Source organism: Sparus aurata, chromosome 20 (genome assembly GCF_900880675.1).
Source record: "Sparus aurata chromosome 20, fSpaAur1.1, whole genome shotgun sequence".
Lineage (NCBI taxonomy): Eukaryota > Metazoa > Chordata > Actinopteri > Spariformes > Sparidae > Sparus > Sparus aurata.
Genome location: NC_044206.1, coordinates 20,562,907 through 20,578,108, shown reverse-complemented (window position 1 = coordinate 20,578,108; position 15,202 = coordinate 20,562,907). Strand labels below are relative to the sequence as shown.

The following is a 15,202-nucleotide window of genomic DNA, read 5'->3' as shown; positions in this document are numbered from 1 at the left end:
TAGTGCGAATAAACATAGATAAGTAACAGGATGCAATTACATGGTGCCAGCTCGGCCAAGAATTCAGACTCTGCAGTCCTCACCATACAGGAAGTCAACCGGGCCGGGTTAGGCAGGGTTGAGCTTCCGGGGTGAGAATAGTGCAATAGAGTGGAATAGAGAATAGGCAGGAGTGTGATTATATAATTAGGCTGATACAGAGTAAGCCACGCCGAAAATGTGTGTTTTCAGGCGAGATTTAAAAGTGGAGACAGTGTCAGAAGTGCGAATGTCTGGTGGTTGAGAGTTCCAGAGGCTGGGGTAGATTGGCTGAAAGCTCTTGACCCCATGGTGGTTAGGTTGGCAGATGGGGTGAAGAGCTGGATGGTAGAAGAGGATCAGCGAGTACGGGAGGGTGTGTGGATATGGATCAGTTCAGCGAGACAGGATGATGCCAGGTTATGAAGGATCTTGAAAGTGAGGAGTAGAATCTTGAACTCAATGTGGGATTTTATAGGGAGCCAATGGAGTTGCTGCAGGGCTGGAGTGATGTGTTCTGCAAAGGGAGTACTGGTGATGATACGAGCAGCTGCGTTGTGGACCAGTTGAAGTTTATGGAGTAATTTCCGAGGAAGACCATGGAGGAGAGAATTACAGTAGTCCAGACGAGATGTAACCAGGGTGTTTACGAGAATAGCAGTGCAGGCTGGTGTGAGTGCGGGACTGAGGTGGTTGATGTTGTGTAGATGGAAGTATGCGAGTAACGTTATTGATGGGGCTTCAAAGGTTAAGGTGCCATCCAGGATGACACCCAGGCTCCTTACCTGGGGTGAAGGTCGGACTGTGGAATTGTCGATGGACATGGAGAAGGGGTTGTGTTTTGCCAGAGTGGATCTGGTGCCTACGAGGAGGACCTTGGTTTTGTCACTGTTCAGTTTAAGGAAGTTGAGAGAGAACCAAGTTGAGAGAGAACCTGCTTTACCTTGAATGTGTATTCAAGGTAAAGAGATTTAACTGCTAATTTGGTTACTGCTGATATTGATAGGCAGTGATGGACTGTTAATCTAGTATTTGGGAAGATGCCAGAGGGGCCACCGGTCCTCGTGGGCAGTTTGGACTGGCCGGCCGGCCGGCGGCCCTAAGATCGTTTCTCTCCGCCCCCTTTCATGCATCAATATAGTTCATACACACATACTCTGTGTGGTTGTTGGAAGTTGGAAGTTGACTGAGATTAAGCTAGCAAAAAAATTAATCGAGGCATCAAGCGACACGAGGGTGAAGTGGAGAAAAAGAGAGAAATCTCAGAGGGCACTGTTGGCTGACGGTGAAAAATGCTGCAAACTGACTGATTTGTTTTTAAAATCAAGTGCAGCTTCAACTAGCACTAGCGGTAATACTGCTAGCGCTAATGTTAATGACACAGCTGAGCCAGCACACCAGGGAGAAAGACAGGACAGTGGAATATGAGCAGGAGGAGGATGAAGAGGTAGACATGGATATCTGTGTGACGGTAAGACACGTTTTTATTATGGAGCGGCTGGCTCTGATGATTTATTGATTTGTTTTATGCATTGGGGTTGTGCATTGTTCTGGTGCAGTTGTTTATAGCATGGGAATTTACGTTCACCATCACTGGGGCTATCAAAAGTGCGTGTTCTTTACATGACCTTGGTGGATTCCTTGTACAAAAGGATTATGATTACTACGTAGCAAAGACATCAGTCTACAACTTTTATTATTTGGGATTATGAGGGATGTGTACATAGACTGGTTGGAGTGAGCATAACATGTTTGTTAGTGGTATAAGTTCAGACGCCAAAGTTTGGGGCAGAAACTTTAGAATCACAGCTTCACCTTGAGCTGCAGGGTGACACATTGCCAGTTATCACAAGACATTTTGTTTCGATATTCCCCTGTGGATGCAGAGTAAAACCAACACCTTCTTGATGTGTCATTTTTTAGCACTATTCTTCATTCCAACAGACAGCCATATAGACTAAAAACACACTGGCAGCTATGATATAGAAAATTAAGAAAACTGTGCTGATTCTTTTACACACTCTCCTCCAGTAGCCGGCAGGCTTCGCTTCTTCCTTCTTGCTGTTGAGGAGCAGAGACGGTGGTTTCACCATCTCCCTCAACTTTTCAGAGTTATTGGACTCCTCCATCAGCTGGCTGCGGCTTCCCTGAAAAAGTGATTTAACAACCATGGTTAAAAACAGATGATAACACTGCTATTAGTACCTGCTATCAAGTTTCACATTCACATTTTTGTGTCAATTGTCATTTTTGTATATCATGAGCATGTGCCACAAAGCTTTGAATTAGTCATTGAATCAATGTATATATTTTTAGCTTTTTCATATCTTCAAATACATTTCCTGGGGCACTTCCTCTGGATGGAATTGCAAAATGTTGGCCTAATAACACAGCCACAATATTTCAGCAGGATAAGGTAGTCAATTTGTGTAAAATATTGAAAGTAAAACTTCATCCTGACCTCTTGGGGCAATGGCAGCACTTTGGGTGGTGTTTTACCAGCAGACACATCACAGACACAGGCAGAGTGAATCCATTTATTAATGCCTGAAATGATGAATTAGACCCAAAAGATGGTAAGCATATATTTAGAATAACACAGTTACCTCATTTGTACCGACATTTTACATATCACTGTTTCAGAGAAACCATAAAGTAACATAAAGGTGAACTATGTAAGAACTGACCACCTGTGGAAATCATACTTAAGACAATTAGGGGACAGTACATCACTAGAGTAACTGATAGCTGCAGCAAAATGGAGCTGCCCTTAGCTAGTTAGCTGAGATGGCTGTGCAGCTAGCTAAGCTGACACTGCCCAGACCGGGATCTCAGAGCACAGGGGGACTGTTGGCAATTACAATGCTAGCACGGGAGCTTTAGACCACCAGAAGAAGGAGGTTTTCAGATCGGGGGCGATGGAGGACAACACTGATGAGGAGTGGCTTTGGACAAACATGTAATGTTAAAACTTCTTATATTCCTTCTGCACATTCTATTGATATATTTAGTTTATTTTGGAATGTTTTAAACTACTTCTGAGATCATGAATATCATTCAGACTTCCATAATAGTTGTTGTAAATCTCACCCCTGAAACAGTCATCAAGGCTGACTTTGCCTCGTTTGTCCCCACAGTCCTCACTCAGGCTTTGGTCTCCGTTTGGCTCATTTTCTTTCGAATCTTTCTCCAACAGATACATCACCAAAATCGTCTCCGCGAGGCTGAGCATCATCAAACCAAAAATCCCAACAATGTAGGTCGCTAAAGGGGAGAACATCATCGTTAATGTGGACAAATAACTACACATTGATTCAGCATGTGCTGTTCCCGCTCATATGAAGTGCAGTGACTCAGAGTTTCTTTACCTATAAGTGGAATCCTGTCTGAAGAGGAAGGCAGGATTTCATTCAGAATAAGTTGCATCACAGTGACAGCAAGCAGCACAGTGACCTTGAAGCTGAGCTTCTCGCTGCCGCTGTCTGGGATCAGGAAGGAGGCCAAGTCCAGACCCAAGAAGAACAGGATGGGCAGCATGAAGTTGACAACATAGAGAACAGAGCGCCTCTTCATGTGGATCTGTGAAGGGTCAGGTGGTTGATTCAAATAAAGGCTGAACTGAAGCAACTACAGGTATGACAGATATATGGTCGCACACAAGTTGCAACAACATGGTAATGCCCTACGTCTACACTGGTGCACGAAAAAGTCAAATCACTCGGGTAAATGTAGCTATGAAAGGAGAAGGCTGAAAATTGGGAAAGATACAAATATTTCTTGAGGATTTAAAGTTGTCACACTGTTTTCTATGCAGCTCTCAAATAGTTTGTCATTTTCCTGATCTTGAAATGTGCTTTGATTGTCCGTCTGGTCATCTTGTCCACAATGCACATTGCACTGGAGGCCAAAGTTCCTGCTGGAGGTGATGTAAAACCAATATGATAAAGTTTAGCAAACAGCACTGGCTTAGCAACCAAACTCCTGGATAGGGACTGAATCTTTCTCTAGAAAAGATTTCAGGGGTTTAAAGAGTTTAAAGAGGGCAGGTGTGGGTATACTCATGATCCTCATATGCGACTGAAGGCCATTGAGTTGACTGTCTGGCCATGCAGTCTGACAGTCTTTGCACTTGCTGTTATACTTATTGTTGATCAAAATCAAACTGTAATGCATTGCTGAAAGAACCACACATGGGCATAGAGCTCAACTGTGGTTACTTCCGCGCCGCGCGCATTGTACGGTAGCCCACTAGGCCATACAAGAGTCATGACGTCACACAGCTACAGCAGGCGTAGTTATCAACACTGGTGCTTAAGAACAAAATATGTTACAAGAACCCTTCATGCTCAACCAGTAAAATTTTTACCTGTAAATTATTGCCCGGACGGGACCTTTATGTCCGGCTACGTTAAGGATGGTTGGGAAAATTGGAGAGTCCTCTGCCTTGCCGCACTGGATGTGGAAGATGTCGAGGACGTGTACATGTTCACGTTCATGACAATTGGAACGATCGCTTTGGGATTTGGAATCTTTATGCAATATTGGAAAATGAGAAAGATCGTTACTGAGCAGACCAGTGCGAGGGCGGACAACGCCAATACTCGGAGTGCTGTGGTCGGGATACGCTCTGACATCTCAACAATCCGCGACTTCGTGATACAGATGCGAGTTGATGTAGCCACCAATCGGGAGGACATGGCGAAGCTAGCAGCCATAAAAGCTGCAGAGGAGACTGATGAATAACATGAAAATGCATTAAAGGGCTCTTACACCATCCCAACACCATCTCAACAAATAATAAATACACTGGACTTTTGCTCTCTCTCAATTGGATATTCTGACTTTGTGGCAAGCCTGGCTATAAGATGAGGCCATAAGATGAGACTGTTGTTCACTCATGATGGACTAATATGGACACATGTGCAGACACACATGTAATCTGTATGTACTGTCTAGAGCTTGAATTCAGCTCTGTATGCTACTGCTGTAATATGTTTTGTCAAAGGTCATAACAAAAGAAAAAAAGAGAAGAAAAGAAAAAAGTAATTTGCAAAAGACAAGAAAAGATCAGAATGAAGATTTTATACGTTGGGTAATGGGGGCGGGACTTGATAAGCTTTGGCTTCTCCCGCTTTTCCCTTTCGGCCATGTGTGTTGTATTATTTGAACGATGATGAAATGTGATGCTTATGAATTGACATGTCCGAAACAAACAACATAAAATATTGATGTCAGGTATTTTTTTGTGGAGAGACAAAACAATGATTCCCTCTGAAATTTAATGAAATAAAATATAAAGGATCACTAAATGGAAATATTTAAGGAAAGTACTTGTACTGCCTTGAGACACAGAGGTGGAATTGAAAAACTTCACTTTTCATCTCTGTGTGTCTGTAACCATAGAAACTTACAGTGTAAACCAACATGCTCTGGTTGTGTTCAAAATTGTCGACAGTTTTGCTGGTGATGGTTATGTTGATGAGCAGCCACTCAGACTGGGAACGAATCATCGTAAGAGTCCAATTAGTGCTCCGTGAAGAGTTCACCGATGGAAAAAACTGCATTTCCGCATCTGAAGTGGGAGATTAAAAAAAAATTAACTGCAAGGTTTCCTTGCAGGATAATAAAGAAGGAATGTATATACGTGTTCAGCCAGACTCAACATCATTTAAGACACAAAAAACATGAACAACTAATAGGAATTTTATTAAACTTTTAAATGAAACATCTGAATGACTCACCGCTGTATATGGCAGACTTGAAGGAGAGGTCGCAGCTCTGACTGTCAAAGGGGAATTTGTAAACATTCATCTTGCAGGTGCTGATCACCAACATGTCGTTCCTAAGCCAGACTTCACTATCATTGAAAACAATTAGATAAGGACTCGCAGAGGCCTTGTCTTTCTCTGTCCTGAATGAGAACAAACACATGTGTCCTTTGAATTGAATTTTCATAGTGTATCACTAAATATATTAAACACGATAACTTCATGTAAAATACACTGTAAGTATAAAATAAACTACAACACATTCTGTAAAACTTTGAGATTTCTGTGTAATACTAGTTGGGAGAATGTGTTGCAATTTACAATTGTTGTTTTAAGTATAGAGAACACTATCTTCACATGTGTATGATAATATTACACATCAAATGTGTTAATAATGGTTTTAAACAAATTGTCAGCACAACAAGGTTTTGAGAGGATGTAGTCACTTTGCAGCGGCATTAGTTTTATCTGGATTGGCTTTGGTAAGTCATTGAACAATAACAATACCATACATACAGCATAGGCAATAGACATTATTGTAAATAAAACATATCTAAATCCTGTTGCTAAACTGTTGGCATATAAACACTAATATTCTGTTATTTCTCAACGGTAACAAAGGCCATAACTGTTGTGAGTGTATTTAAATTTGTGAGCGTGAGAGTACACCCATTCAAACTTACATCTCTTCAATGGTTAGATCTGGCGTCCACAAGTGTTGAGTAGGGATTGTAATGTTCTCAATACCACAGAACTCTGCGGGATTCCAAGAAATGTACTCATCTTTCCATATCTACAGAGGAAAACAGGGAGACATTTTGATTTGCTTATGCTTTGCATAACAGCGGACTGTAATGTACTCCAGAGATACGGTGTAATCTTTTGTACTCATGGTATACTAGTACTGTACGTTCCAATACATGTATGTAGCTACTGGGGAACAAGATGTAAAAACTGGGAGCCTATTTTTATTATTACAGGGTGTGTATTTCTACTGGGCAATAATCTGGACGTCTGGGATTAATTTACAGGGAATTTATTCTGAAGCTATTTATTAACTACTGGGTACCTATTCCATTAAATTGATATTTTGGTGAAGATGGAGTGATGACTTCTGCATCACTCAGTAGCCCAGATCTTAAGATGTTATGTCATTCAAGCAAAGTAAAACTTGGGAAAGTAGAGGGTAACATCTGTGTATTTACTTCACAATAATTGTCCATTGGACACTGTATTGTCATGGATACCGTCTCACTGTCAACTGCATCTATGGCCTCCCACCCATTCGACATGTCATTTGAGTTCAGTGTAACCACATGTTGACAGGTTTGAAGTCATGTCGTGTTCAACCTGCAGCTCCTCAAAGTGCAAGCGTACCTTGTTTCAGCTCTGTACACAGTCTGCATTCATCCCAGGAAGTAAACACAACTAAAGCACAAGACGAAACACTAAATATGAATCATATCTCTCATGTATGGTTTACATACTCTCCTGACAGCAAATTGTTGTGTTAATACAGTTTTCAGGCAAGTTATATCTAAATAAAATGTTCTCCTATTGTTCTCTTTAGTTACAGAGTAAGAGTAAGTAAGTCCTTATTACATTTAGTTATATGGTAACTACAAGATGTAGGGTGGGTGGCCATAAAGAAGCATCCATTAACAAAGCTGAGGTGAGACGGTTTAAAGACGCTGACAGTATCAATGACAACACAGTGTCTACTGGACATTTATTGTGAAGTAAATACCTAAATGAACCACGTTCATTTTAGTAACCCAAGTTTAATTTACTTTGCTTGTTTGACATAATATCATATATGATTTAGGCCTTTGAGTGATGCAGAAGTCATCACTCCATTATCCCTGAAATGTCCAGACATTGGAATAAGTTTCCAGTTGTAATTTCAGTGTAAATTCTCTGCAAATCTCAAAAGTTTAGATTATTGCTCAGTAGACGTACATTACCTGTAATAATAGAGAAGGTACCCTGTAAAAAATTTCTAAATCGATAAAAAATTATCTAAATTGTTACACTTAAAAAAAGAAAATTTGATTTTCACATCAGGCAAACATTTTTTTCTTTCCCAGAGAGAACTCACCATGTCAATCCAAACGTACGAAGTAAATTTCTGGTCCTTCTCGTTCTGCATGTAAAGAAACATTCAGTGTTAATACAAGTTACTACAAGTTTGCAAACATCTTTGAACAGGCAGTAGGCTGAACAAACAGCATGTAAGAAAGTATTCGCCTTGCATTACAAGTGCAAGTTTGAGCGCAGGATCATTCATTTTTATTTTATTACACTTGTGGCACCCAGCTTGGTGAATTTCTCCATCTGAAGCTGTGTCTGGATGACTGCAGCTCCCAGCACTGTCTGAGGCTTACTGGTGCCCAGTTCTCAGCTGTGTAATGCCTTTCCTTCTATCCCAGACAGTGGCAGTTTCTTAATACACATTTTAAAATCAATAAAAATAAAACTGTTACCAGCAAGTAGACTGAATTGATCTTTTTAACCACATCGGTATGAACCCAAAACAAAGAGGTTTTGCTGTGATTAAAAACAAAACGCGCCGACACAGAGGGAAAGGAACACTGAGAGTGAGTTTTTTAATTGCCTGTCCACATAATGCAGCTGCACTGCAGTCTGCATACATTTGGGACATACCACTTTCACTATCTTGATCCTTCATCTGTCACAGCCTGAGCACAAAATTAGGGAGTACAAAGAGCACATTACTTGAATGAGCTGTCATCTGTCAGTGAGCTGTCAAATGTTTTTGTTCAGCTTTGTTTATATTTGCACGACACACAGTGACATACAGTACGTGATGTATCTTCTAATGCACAGGGGATAGAATAACCAACAAAAGCCCGATGGCTTGTATACTGCAAATCAAGACGAAGGTATAGTGATTTAGGACATCCTGGTATCTTTGACATACTGCATTTCACATGCTTTGTATTGGGACATATTAAATATTTATATAGTAGGGTAGTATGGCTACTTAAACGCAGGGCAAAACTATGTTTTGTAGGGTAGGGGAGAAAATTACATTAGTGAAGGCAGGAAATCACACAGGAGGGAAACGCATGAGGGCAGGTAGTGCAGGACCTGTAACAAGAGGTGAGTATCAACATAAAACAGGAAGCACAAGACAATGAAAAAAAGGTAACTTTACTTGCGGGACAAAACGTGACAATAATCACATCTGGCATATATCCAACCAACACAGAGCCGTTCTTATTCTCTTGTGGCAATTCCAGGATTCAGAGGCTGTTTACCGTCTCTCATCACAGAAGAATATCCTACACGATGGAGCTAAACTAACTTTTGTAAGGGACTTCTCAGCAGAAACGATGCACAGACGGTGGGAGTTTAACACAGCCTGAAAGCTGTTCACCGAGATGGGAATATTTCAGGGATTTCAACTGAATCCCTGCAAGATGAGAGTGGTCCATGATGGGAAGTTGGTCTTCTTTTCTTCACCGCGTGAAGCAAAGGAATTCCACCTTGAAATGCCTGTATATACTGTACCGTATACAATGCACATTGACGCCTGTATATACTGTACATAGCATATAGTCTTTTTTTAGTATTTTTTAAGTCTTGTACTTGTATGTCTGTCAAACTGTTACTGTAACAAGTGAATTTCCCTGATGAATAAAAGTCTAAAAGTCAAGTTAAAAAGTCTAAACTCTGCTCTTCACGCACACAGTCAGCCTCTGATGACTCTAGTTTCTTTAAATCACGACCCATGGTGGACAGAGTGAGGGAGATGCTAAACCGATGGATCCAAAACACGATCTCAGTGTGGTACTCTGCGCACCAACATATGAGAAACACCAGCATTATCACAGTTTTCCCCTATATGGGGTAATAATGGCTTAGTACCGGGGAGAGCAGATGGTGAGAAAATGTCAGACTTATATGCAGAAGACAATTTGATGTCCTATAATCAGCTACAAAAGTTCTCTGATGACTCTATCGTCGGCCTCATCAGGGACGGGGACGACAGAGCCTACAGAGAACTTACTCAGGACTTTGTGGACTGGTGCCAGTGGAATCCCCTCCAGCTCAACACCGGGAAGACCAAAGAGCTGGTGGTGGATTTCTGCAGGCACAGACAACCCTGCACACAGGTGAACATCCTGGGAATGGACATTGAGATGGTGACATCTTACAAGTACCTGGGATTTCACATGAACAATAAACTAGACCTCACCCTGTACTCTGCACTGTGCAACATGTCTGTACAAAACTCATTTCATCTGGTCAATTTCATTAACACCCATATTTATTATTTGTATTTAAAATCTGTGTATAATAATTTGCAGCTAATCTTCCCTTTTTAATTATATTGTTTATTTTTGATATTGGTTTTTGTTCTGTAATATTCTGTCGCTGCTGAGACAAACACATTTTCCCGTCTACGGGATATTAAAGTATTACTGATTCTGATTCTGATATGGTATTCCAAGATAACATTTCTTGAAATACTTGCAGCTGAAACATTTAATCTTATCAGTACATAAACAATTGTTATCTGTACCTCCACTGTCTAAGATTGAGGAATTAACCCTATCCCATATGGATGGAATAGGACAATTTTGACTGTTTTACGGATTAATGTTACCAAAAAGCTGGAGACATGGAAAATTGACATGAAAGAGGATATTCAAGAAGCTGATTGGGAAGTGGCTTGTTTTAAGGCTCAGACCCTGTCTGTCAACACAAAATTTAAGCTAATACAATAAAAATGGTTGATGCGTATCAATCTCACACCTAGAAGGTTAAAAACCACATATTTCCTAATGTCCCTGATATTTGTGTGAAGTGCAGAAAGAGAAAAAGAAAAAGGTACATCAATTAATTGTTTATGGAAATATACACAGAGACAATTCTGGAAGAGTGTAATAAGATTTATCGGTCTTATGGTTGGAAGGAAAGTTCCTTTGCGAGCCAAACTCTGTATATTGGGAATATACCCTGAAGACTTTGTTGTGACTCAACAACACTTGCTGCTAATCGACTGCAACTGTGTTGAATGTTATCGAACGTGTTGATGTTTAAGTGATTATAAAAATCTCAATAAAGATTTTTTTTTTTTAAAGAAAAAAAAAAGAGCAATACAAAAACTCAATGAAATGAATGCAAACAAATTTAAGCCAATTAGTACTGGTTGGCACTGGGGAGAGGAAATAATAAGTAGTTTCTAAATATACAACTTACCAAATCTAGAATGGCATAGATGAGAACATCCAGCACTACTTCAGTGGGTGTTGTGTGGTTTTTAACAGGCCGGGTCATGGTGTTAGGCTGCACCTTACCTTCAGGGTACAAATGCATAAAAAGGCTCTGATAGCTGCAGCTACTGTTGGACGATTCTCCTGCAGAGAAAGCATCAAGGCGCGTTAACTGCGAGAGAGGTTCATTTTTAAACAAAAAGTAATCAGAAAAATGTGACGTTTGGGTGAAGTTCTTCGCTGACTTCTAATTTATAACATCATTGTTCATATGATGGATAAATTAATCATTAATCATTCATCCATCATATGAAGTCCATGCAAGGGTAAATTTTTAAACTCAAATATGTAGTACCTTTTCTAACTCAGAACATTTTTGCAAAAAATGTAACACTTAATGTTAACATATTGTAATTTAACAGGTGGCAAGATGCATTCAACTAAAATCCCTTTCAGTGGGAAATTAACCCACATGTATCCCTGCTGATTGCTTGAGCGAGGATTGTCCATTTGACCATTGAATTAGACACAATTATAAGATGACAACAACTGCAGAAGATGAGTGACCCAATCAGATGTTTTTGTGTATCTGAGTCAAGAGTGATTCTTTCTGAATTGAATGAAATGTCTCCTTTGCCTTTTTTGACTTCTGACATTTCAAAATAGGGGTTCAAATCAATTTAAAATAATGAAAAGTACATTTTTACTCACTTTCACCTCAAAGATTATGATATGGGGATTTGACACACCAGAACTTGTCAGACATTCTCAATAAATATTACTAAAATATTTTACAATAACCATCGGGACATTTTAGCGAAGTTATCACAATGTAAGGTTTCATTACTTTTTTTTTTTTTTTTTTTTTCAAGTTAAGCGCAAATTTTATTAAGTTTTCAGGCATTTTAAGACAATAGAACACAGGGTGCTTTTCACATTGGTAGAAAATATTGTAAGAAAACTATATAAATGAAATATGTTGTTTGCAGTATTCACCATGTTGGGAAGTGATACTGGATATTAATTAATTATTGTTATTAATTAAATTGTTAATTAATGAAACGTAGGTTACTATGATTCATTAATGAACATGGGGCACCACCCTGAAGTCAGGAATCAATTATCAAATGATGTGCTTCTAGTCTCAAAGCCTGAAATTTATCAGAAATTTATCAGAATCAGAAAGTAAATCCAAGCACTGACTGTCTCAACCAGCTGTTATTATAATATGGGATTGTGCAAAATAATCACAGACACTGCTCAATTTTAACCAACAGTGTTTATTAAAGCTTTTGCCAAACCACAAACCACCTGCTTCAACAAACAACAGTTGCTTTCTACAACTAGCACCACAAAAACAAAAGGCAAATTTGATGGGAGTGAATTTGGAAATCATGTTTAAGAGACTTAGCAAAGTCAAACGAGAACACAAATTCAGAGGTGATGATTCCAGTTCTGCTGAATCATATACCTGGAATTCAAAAATGATGACAGTCAGTGTGTCGACCAAATGTGATCACTACACGAACGCCTGTGTGCGGATGTGTGAGTTAGTAAAAGGAATAAAGCTAAGTGAGAGCTTCATTTATCGTCCACTGATTGAGCCGCAATAAGAAGTACTGTAATCACACACAGCAGCAAAACTATACAAGCTATCCACTGAGCTCCGAGAGAGCGTAATATCACAATTAGCATAAAAGTATGTTAAACCATGAGTAGGACTCTGCAGTCCTATCACCACAAATATAAGCAAAACAAAAACACGCTGTATACTATAATTTTGGAAGCGAGTGTGGGGTCGCTGCAGCTGACAGCGAGTGAAGGCAGGCTGCGCTCCCGTTTATGAGAGCAAAACAGCGGGATTGAACAAATTGAAGGACCAGACCTCTATGGTTCTGTCTCCCTTTGAAGATAATTTCTAACTTCTGCACTTAACGAGTGGGTTGTACAGTGTTCCTCTATGGATCCCAAAAGTAATAAAGAATATTTTAACAAAAACAAATGGAAAACAAAAACAGTCTCTGTCTCGCCCATCGCGTAATGTCAAGCAAATTTGAAAAATGTTTATCAAACCATACCCTTACAGTTTGCTGAATCGAACCCGAGTCTCTTTACAGCATCATGTTACCCTGGAAATGTGACGTGCAGAGGGATCTCCTGACCTTTAAGCTCTAAGTGACGGTCATGGTCATCCTATCTAAGTTTTATGGCCCGCGGCCACTGTAATCCAATAGGGGACAGGTGAAAGTTTAGGGATGGACAGTAGCTCAAATTACAGTTTGCCAGACCTAAATTCCTCAGGTTGATAAGGCCCTAGTAGTTTGGATTTTGATTTTCCCTACAGGCCTCTCCTTGTTTGTGGGGTGAGGCCCAACACACATCCTCAGGAAGCTCCAAGATTACACAGATAAGAGACATCACCCTAATAAGGAAACAATTGAATTAAATATCATTGGTCTGACTGTAAACTCTAACGGAAAGAGGCAAGGGCAAAAATTATTAAATTAATGAAAAGTAACTTATTCTTCGTTTTTCTTATAGAATTAAGTACAAATAAATGCTGTTGCATTTTACCTTTTATTTTGTCATTGTCATTCTTTAAAGCAACCAGAACACAGGACATACAGTCCTTGAATTGCACATTTTTGAAGATCCCAGAACCTCTGTATTTTCGGGTCTCAAGTTTGGCTCGATTGGCTTCAGTCAGTCACACCTCAGGTGTGGCTGAACAACAAAAAGGTAAGTGTTTTACAAGGGCCAAATCTGAGTCCAAATCAGTGTGGAGCTGTTTAAAAACTACTTCATCCAACCAACGTAAACAACAAGATGTGCTCACAAATGATGAAAATATTCTTATACAGCATACATGTTTGTAATAAAAATACTGAATGGGAAAATAAATGTATCATTTGTAATCCAAACAAAACTTAAAACATTTATTGATAAAACGATGCTTAATTCCTTATTAGTTGATATATTTATGATTTTTTTTTTTAATTTTGCACTTATTTTTGCTCATGTTTGTTTAAAGACTGTGTTGCCCTCAGTTCTCACTAAACCTCTAGAAGTATCTAGTGATTCTGTTTTTCTGTTGCTCACAGCATATAGCATCATGTCACATCACCTCTTTTCAGAAACTGCATCCTTGTAACTCTTGATTAGCCAGACCTCTATTTATTCAGTCAGTTTTCTTTGGTAAAACTTGATTCCACTGAAAGATGTTCGCAGCAAGGTTTGTGGATTATCCAAAGCATCAGAGACGCTGTGAGGATGAGAGAAATCTTACCTGTGAGGAGGAGCAGAAAGAGGAAGCCAGCAAGCATCATGACTGCAGGACCGGTATGAGCCCAAAGTCTGTCAGAGTACAACTCTTGTGCATCCCAGTCAACTCAGTGCTGTCCTTAAATATTGGCTCAAACTCGAAGAGGGCTGGACAAACAGAATGACCAACCCCCTTTGTGTTACTTTGTCCTTGATAGTAGTCTACGGCAATGGTTCTCCACAATTGAATCACAGAAATTTTAATGGAGTTTGTGGAAAGATCCATTTTTGGTTGATGCACAAACTGTAGCTAGTGCAATCACTTCCATTAAATTCCACAATATTATATTACAGTGGAGATACACTACTTAATAATAGATGTAATTAATCACTGGTGATTAATTATACACTCGTAAATGGGGCACCATCTCTGTTGTTTTATCTATTTGACTAATCCGGAGGAAATTAGTCAAATCTGGTTGTACAAGTTTAGCTTGAACAGTTGAAATCAATTTCAAATCAATTCAATTGCAAAATCTACATTCAATCTCATATTCTAAAGCAGTGGTTTCTTTACACAGATCCATCGGTTCTCTCCACATTAGAATTGACTTGCACAGACATCGACAAACGATTATATATGTTTATTAACTAAATAATTCAGGGTAAAATAAATGAACTGACAATTTAGTCGAACAACAACAGATAACAGATAATGCGGAGATGGTAATGAGAAGAGTAATTAAAGGTCGGGTTTTGGCTTTCAGATATTATGAGAGTCATTTTTGATGCTAACAAGACCCTTATCTCAATTCTCTTAAGTTCCTGAGGTAGCAGTCAGAACTTAGACACCAACTCATTCTCACGTGTGTGGATACAGCTGTATGAAGATGTTCAGCCTGCTTTTTCTGG

General features: G+C 39.4%; 1 protein-coding gene across 1 annotated transcript; it reads right to left on the bottom strand.

The window, feature by feature from the left end:
- Positions 1 to 1,696: 1,696 nt before the first annotated feature.
- On the bottom strand, positions 1,697 to 14,412 carry LOC115570831 (5-hydroxytryptamine receptor 3A-like). Its single transcript, XM_030399590.1, has 10 exons — positions 14,316 to 14,412; positions 11,016 to 11,173; positions 7,885 to 7,929; positions 6,470 to 6,579; positions 5,760 to 5,929; positions 5,430 to 5,590; positions 3,387 to 3,597; positions 3,109 to 3,282; positions 2,480 to 2,565; positions 1,697 to 2,165 (listed from the first exon to the last, which is right to left on the bottom strand). The coding sequence occupies exons 1-10, from the start codon at positions 14,353 to 14,355 to the stop codon at positions 1,944 to 1,946; spliced, it is 1,377 nt and encodes a 458-aa protein (XP_030255450.1). The 5' UTR covers positions 14,356 to 14,412; the 3' UTR covers positions 1,697 to 1,943.
- Positions 14,413 to 15,202: the final 790 nt, after the last annotated feature.

Excerpts from the sequence above, each read along its gene's own strand:
- LOC115570831 (XM_030399590.1), bottom strand. The coding sequence starts at position 14,355 with ATGATGCTTGCTGGCTTCCTCTTTCTGCTCCTCCTCACAG. Across the intron at positions 11,174-14,315 it reads CTTTCTGCTCCTCCTCACAG|GAGAATCGTCCAACAGTAGC; the intron begins GTAAGATTTCTC and ends CTTTCTCTGCAG. Across the intron at positions 5,591-5,759 it reads CAAGTCTGCCATATACAGCG|ATGCGGAAATGCAGTTTTTT; the intron begins GTGAGTCATTCA and ends CTCCCACTTCAG.